Below are 6,360 nucleotides of genomic sequence, written 5' to 3' on the forward strand. Positions count from 1 at the left end.
ATCAAGCTATGGTGGGGAAAAACACAGACACAAAGATACGCACACACGTACCCACCCACTCCCATATGTGTGTGTGTGTGTGTGTGTGTATCCGACGTTCTTCTTTAAGTTTCTGTTTACCAAATCCACCCACAACACTTTAGCTTACTTGAGGCGATAGTAGAAGACACCTGCTCAAGGTATCACGCAGTGAGACTGAACTCGGAATCATGTGGTAGAAGCAGACTTCTTACCATACAGCCACGCCTGCGCTCTCAGGCGCGGCTGTGTGGTAAGAAGTTTTAAAATGCAATAAAACACGCATCATAAATCTATTGGGCAGATGGGCCGGAAATTTTTGAGAGTACCAAAAATGTTTGTTTATTATTTATTTTAGAAAAGTGATTTCATTTGTTTGAAATGCAAGAATATTAAGAAATGAAGAAAAATTCAACTCTGCCAACAGAAGGATTAGAGTGTGAGGAGGTTACACTGAAATTGGTAGAGGACCAAAACTGCGAAAAGGAATGGAACTTTGTATAAGGAACAGAGACCATTATAGTAGCGACGAGCCATTACAATAATACGCCCAAAGGTCAGAGGCTGCTGCGCGTCTGTGAGTGACGTTTTTTTTTTTACCCCTCAGTTGTTTGAAAGACAGGAATTCGGAAACAATAAATGAATAAAATAAAGGCCTGGATGTGTGGTTAAGAAGTTCGCTTTGTAGTTACGTGGTTTCGGGTTCAGTCCCACAGTGTGGCATCTTGGGCAAATGTCTTCTACTATTTTCTCGGGCTGACCAACACCTCGTGACGAAAACTGAGCGGAAGCTCGTCCTATATGACTCAGTAGTTAGGGTGTTCGGCTCACGACAGTAAGGCAGCGAGTCTATTTCCTGGCGGTGCGCTGTATCCTTGAGCAAGACACTTTATTTCACGTTGCTCCAGCCCACCCAGCTTTATTTATATACTTTTGTTTTAACCATTGGTCTACCAGACAAAATGTATGTCACTAATTACCAACTGGGTTCAATGGACCCAATATTTTTCTTTTAATTAAATTTTATTCAAACTATCACTATTTCTTGGCTACATTATAATATACCATCAGGTGAATGATAGTATATATAATAAAAACAATAGGGCTTACAGAATTTATTATAAATTTTAAAAAATTACAAAAATACAGAATTACAGCTCTTCATGGCATTGAATGCAGATAACATTTGGAATATTCTTTGCAAACATGGCTATTGCAATTCTTACATGTAGTACGAGTTTTCCTGCTTTTTTTAGGGACACACAAAGACATCTTCCATTTTTCTTCGGCTGAAGAATTTCAAATGAAGTTGAAGATCGTCTTCTTTTCTTGTTTGGTTGAAAAATGTTAGCGGAACTAGAAGATTGTTTGTCATATTCTTTTAACTCCAGCAAGTTCCTTTCCTAACTGAATTAGGCACTGTCTTCTTTTATTCTTGAAACTTTTCAAGTGAAGCTGTTTAGCAACAATGAAAACATTCACTGCATTTATATCAGTCATGCTGTAGAATATAACCATAGGCCACCTTCGAGTCATTCTTGTGAAAGTGTATGTCTTTACCATCCTATCTAGAGTATCTACTCCTCTTTTTGTTTTGTTGTAACATGTAATAACTTCAGGTTTCTTTACAGCACTTTTTGAATCAATTGAAGGCTGAGAGTGCGCTGTACCCATAAGTGTGACTACACAATCTTTCTTGGGACAATAAGATAGGATCATAGGATCATAGAATCCTTTTTTCCATTTGTGAGAGCACTTGGAAGTTCAACTCTGTTCTTTCTAATTGTTCCAACTAAAGTAGGTTTCTTGCTAAGCAGCTTTCGAGCCAATACTAGACATGTAAAAAAATTATCACAAGTTATATTGCGACGAGTATTTTCAAGTTCTTAGGTCTTCAACAACTCTTGAACCTTGATTTGTCTCTCTCCTTTTTACAGGGTCTTTTCCAGTGTAGATTTGCATTTTCCAGGCATAAAATATTTCACTGTCACATTTTAATTCAATATTTCCCTGGTTTTGAAGGAATATATACCTGGAATGGGCAACGCCCTCTAAATGAAACTAATTGTTCATCAACTGTCATGCATGAACTTGGAGCATATCCATCTTGCAAATTTTGATTCCACATTTCAAATACTTCTCTTGCGGGCTCCAGTTTATCATCATTTAGCATTCTTCTTGCACTAGCATCATCAAAATGCAATACTTGTAAAATCTGTTGAAATCTTCCCTGGCTCATAATTTTGTTGAATATTCGGTGGCCATCTTCTTGACTCCATAACTGTGTGACATTTGCATGTTTAGATTTATAAACGCCTATAAGAATAATCAGTTCAATAAATTTCTTTAGTTCAGAGAGATCAGTTTCCTTCCATTTACCTTTGTAAACAACCGGACCTTCAACATTTGTCCATTTACCTATTACTTCGAGAAGATTCTGGCGCATAAAGATAGTAAAACATGTTTCAATGCTATCACAAAACCTTTTAGCAAAACGGGATGGTCCACATTCTTGGCGCACAATATTGCATGATGAAGTTCTTACTGCTGCTTGAGTAAGAGGATTAGAATGCCAAACTTCATGTCTGTCTCTAGAAACATATTACTTATTCTGTGTCATCAGATGATGAAGATACTCAAAAACAGATAATTGTTTTTGAGTATCTTCATCATCTGATGACACAAAACCTAAACTGTCCGGCACACAATCACTTTCACTATCATCTTCAGAACAATAGAAGGAATCGCTACTATCTTCTTTCCATTCTTCATCTAATTCCAATAACCTTTTTCGATATTTAGTCTTCCCTCAAGTTTTCACGTCGAGGCATATTGGAAAGCACAACTGAACTATATGAAACTTGATAGCAGACTAAAGGCAGATATTGCTCTCTCACATATTTATACTCTCCTAAAAGATGATGCAATATATTGTAAGAATTGCGTCATCACATAGAAATATTGCATCACCTAGCAGACTGAAGATGATAAAATACCACACAAATTTATAGGATATTTTCATAATTTTTCCTATTTTATCTAAAATTCAGCAAATAAACTGAATACAATTTTATCTATTTTATATCTGATAAATATCTAAGAAAATAATATTTGATACTGCTTTTATTCTGTTTAGAATGACAAGAGTATTGCCTGAATTTAATTCGAGGGTCGGGTGGATCCATACGGCAATTAATGTATAAAGCGAAATTTTCTCGCTTTTATAAACGTACAAAAAATTTCCCATTTGACAAATAAAAGAGAGTCAAGAAACAATAAGAGTCATAAGATTTCAAATAATATAAACAGATGGAAAAAAACAACTGAAAAAAAAACTGAAATTGGACCCATTGGTAGATAGAAAGTTAAAGTGAAAGATAGGAGAAAGTGAAAGATGTACGTGTACATGAAATGGATGTGTATGTGTGTTTGTTTGTTTGTGTGTGTGTGTGTGGTGTATCCGACGTTCTTCTTTAAGTTTCTGTTTACCAAATCCACCCACAACACTTTAGCTTACTTGAGGCGATAGTAGAAGACACCTGCTCAAGGTATCACGCAGTGAGACTGAACTCGGAATCATGTGGTAGAAGCAGACTTCTTACCATACAGCCACGCCTGCGCTCTCAGGCGCGGCTGTGTGGTAAGAAGTTTTAAAATGCAATAAAACACGCATCATAAATCTATTGGGCAGATGGGCCGGAAATTTTTGAGAGTACCAAAAATGTTTGTTTATTATTTATTTTAGAAAAGTGATTTCATTTGTTTGAAATGCAAGAATATTAAGAAATGAAGAAAAATTCAACTCTGCCAACAGAAGGATTAGAGTGTGAGGAGGTTACACTGAAATTGGTAGAGGACCAAAACTGCGAAAAGGAATGGAACTTTGTATAAGGAACAGAGACCATTATAGTAGCGACGAGCCATTACAATAATACGCCCAAAGGTCAGAGGCTGCTGCGCGTCTGTGAGTGACGTTTTTTTTTTTACCCCTCAGTTGTTGAAAGACAGGAATTCGGAAACAATAAATGAATAAAATAAAGGCCTGGATGTGTGGTTAAGAAGTTCGCTTTGTAGTTACGTGGTTTCGGGTTCAGTCCCACAGTGTGGCATCTTGGGCAAATGTCTTCTACTATTTTCTCGGGCTGACCAACACCTCGTGACGAAAACTGAGCGGAAGCTCGTCCTATATGACTCAGTAGTTAGGGTGTTCGGCTCACGACAGTAAGGCAGCGAGTCTATTTCCTGGCGGTGCGCGTATCCTTGAGCAAGACACTTTATTTCACGTTGCTCCAGCCCACCCAGCTTTATTTATATACTTTTGTTTTAACCATTGGTCTACCAGACAAAATGTATGTCACTAATTACCAACTGGGTTCAATGGACCCAATATTTTTCTTTTAATTAAATTTTATTCAAACTATCACTATTTCTTGGCTACATTATAATATACCATCAGGTGAATGATAGTATATATAATAAAAACAATAGGGCTTACAGAATTTATTATAAATTTTAAAAAATTACAAAAATACAGAATTACAGCTCTTCATGGCATTGAATGCAGATAACATTTGGAATATTCTTTGCAAACATGGCTATTGCAATTCTTACATGTAGTACGAGTTTTCCTGCTTTTTTTAGGGACACACAAAGAACATCTTCCATTTTTCTTCGGCTGAAGAATTTCAAATGAAGTTGAAGATCGTCTTCTTTTCTTGTTTGGTTGAAAAATGTTAGCGGAACTAGAAGATTGTTTGTCATATTCTTTTAACTCCAGCAAGTTCCTTTCCTAACTGAATTAGGCACTGTCTTCTTTTATTCTTGAAACTTTTCAAGTGAAGCTGTTTAGCAACAATGAAAACATTCACTGCATTTATATCAGTCATGCTGTAGAATATAACCATAGGCCACCTTCGAGTCATTCTTGTGAAAGTGTATGTCTTTACCATCCTATCTAGAGTATCTACTCTCTTTTGTTTTGTTGTAACATGTAATAACTTCAGGTTTCTTTACAGCACTTTTTGAATCAATTGAAGGCTGAGAGTGCGCTGTACCCATAAGTGTGACTACACAATCTTTCTTGGGACAATAAGATAGGATCATAGGATCATAGAATCCTTTTTTCCATTTGTGAGAGCACTTGGAAGTTCAACTCTGTTCTTTCTAATTGTTCCAACTAAAGTAGGTTTCTTGCTAAGCAGCTTTCGAGCCAATACTAGACATGTAAAAAAATTATCACAAGTTATATTGTGACCAGTATTTTCAAGTTCTCTTACTAGGTCTCCAAAAACTCTTGAACCTTGATTTGTCTCTCTTCCTTTTACTGGGTCTTTTCCAGTGTAGATTTGCATTTTCCAGACATAAGATGTTTCACTGTCGTATACTACCCAAATTTTAATTCCATATTTCCCTGGTTTTGAAGGAATATATACCCGGAATGGGCAGCGCCCTCTGAATGAAACTAATTGTTCCTCAACTGTCATGCATGAACTTGGAACATATCCATCTTGCAAATTCTGATTCCACATTTCAAATACTTCTCTTGTGGGCTCCAATTTATCATCATTTCTCTTTTTTCTTTCTGCACTAGCATCATCAAAACGCAATACTTGTAAAATCTGTTGAAATCTCCGGCTCATAATTTTGTTGAATATTGGGTGGCCATCTTCTTGACTCCATAACTGTGTGACATTTGCATGTTTAGATTTATAAACGCCTATAAGAATAATCAGTTCAATAAATTTCTTTAGTTCAGAGAGATCAGTTTCCTTCCATTTACCTTTGTAAACAACCGGACCTTCAACATTTGTCCATTTACCTATTACTTCGAGAAGATTCTGGCGCATAAAGATAGTAAAACATGTTTCAATGCTATCACAAAACCTTTTAGCAAAACGGGATGGTCCACATTCTTGGCGCACAATATTGCATGATGAAGTTCTTACTGCTGCTTGAGTAAGAGGATTAGAATGCCAAACTTCATGTCTGTCTCTAGAAACATATTACTTATTCTGTGTCATCAGATGATGAAGATACTCAAAAACAGATAATTGTTTTTGAGTATCTTCATCATCTGATGACACAAAACCTAAACTGTCCGGCACACAATCACTTTCACTATCATCTTCAGAACAATAGAAGGAATCGCTACTATCTTCTTTCCATTCTTCATCTAATTCCAATAACCTTTTTCGATATTTAGTCTTCCCTCAAGTTTTCACGTCGAGGCATATTGGAAAGCACAACTGAACTATATGAAACTTGATAGCAGACTAAAGGCAGATATTGCTCTCTCACATATTTATACTCTCCTAAAAGATGATGCAATATATTGTAAGAATT

General features: G+C 36.3%; 2 protein-coding genes across 2 annotated transcripts; both read right to left on the bottom strand.

Annotated features, from left to right (window-relative positions):
• Positions 1-2,017: 2,017 nt before the first annotated feature.
• On the bottom strand, positions 2,018-2,464 carry LOC115222328. Its single transcript, XM_029792515.1, has one exon. It carries the CDS (start codon positions 2,462-2,464, stop codon positions 2,018-2,020), a length of 447 nt encoding a protein of 148 aa, XP_029648375.1.
• A 2,653-nt stretch (positions 2,465-5,117) lies between these two features.
• Positions 5,118-5,864, bottom strand: LOC115222329 (piggyBac transposable element-derived protein 4-like). The gene has a single exon (XM_029792516.1). It carries the CDS (start codon positions 5,862-5,864, stop codon positions 5,118-5,120), a length of 747 nt encoding a protein of 248 aa, XP_029648376.1.
• Positions 5,865-6,360: the final 496 nt, after the last annotated feature.

This window comes from Octopus sinensis, linkage group LG19, assembly GCF_006345805.1.
Source record: "Octopus sinensis linkage group LG19, ASM634580v1, whole genome shotgun sequence".
NCBI classification, from domain to species: Eukaryota; Metazoa; Mollusca; class Cephalopoda; order Octopoda; family Octopodidae; genus Octopus; species Octopus sinensis.

Excerpts from the sequence above, each read along its gene's own strand:
- LOC115222328 (XM_029792515.1), bottom strand. The coding sequence starts at position 2,464 with ATGCGCCAGAATCTTCTCGAAGTAATAGGTAAATGGACAAATGTTGAA.
- LOC115222329 (XM_029792516.1), bottom strand. The coding sequence starts at position 5,864 with ATGCGCCAGAATCTTCTCGAAGTAATAGGTAAATGGACAAATGTTGAA.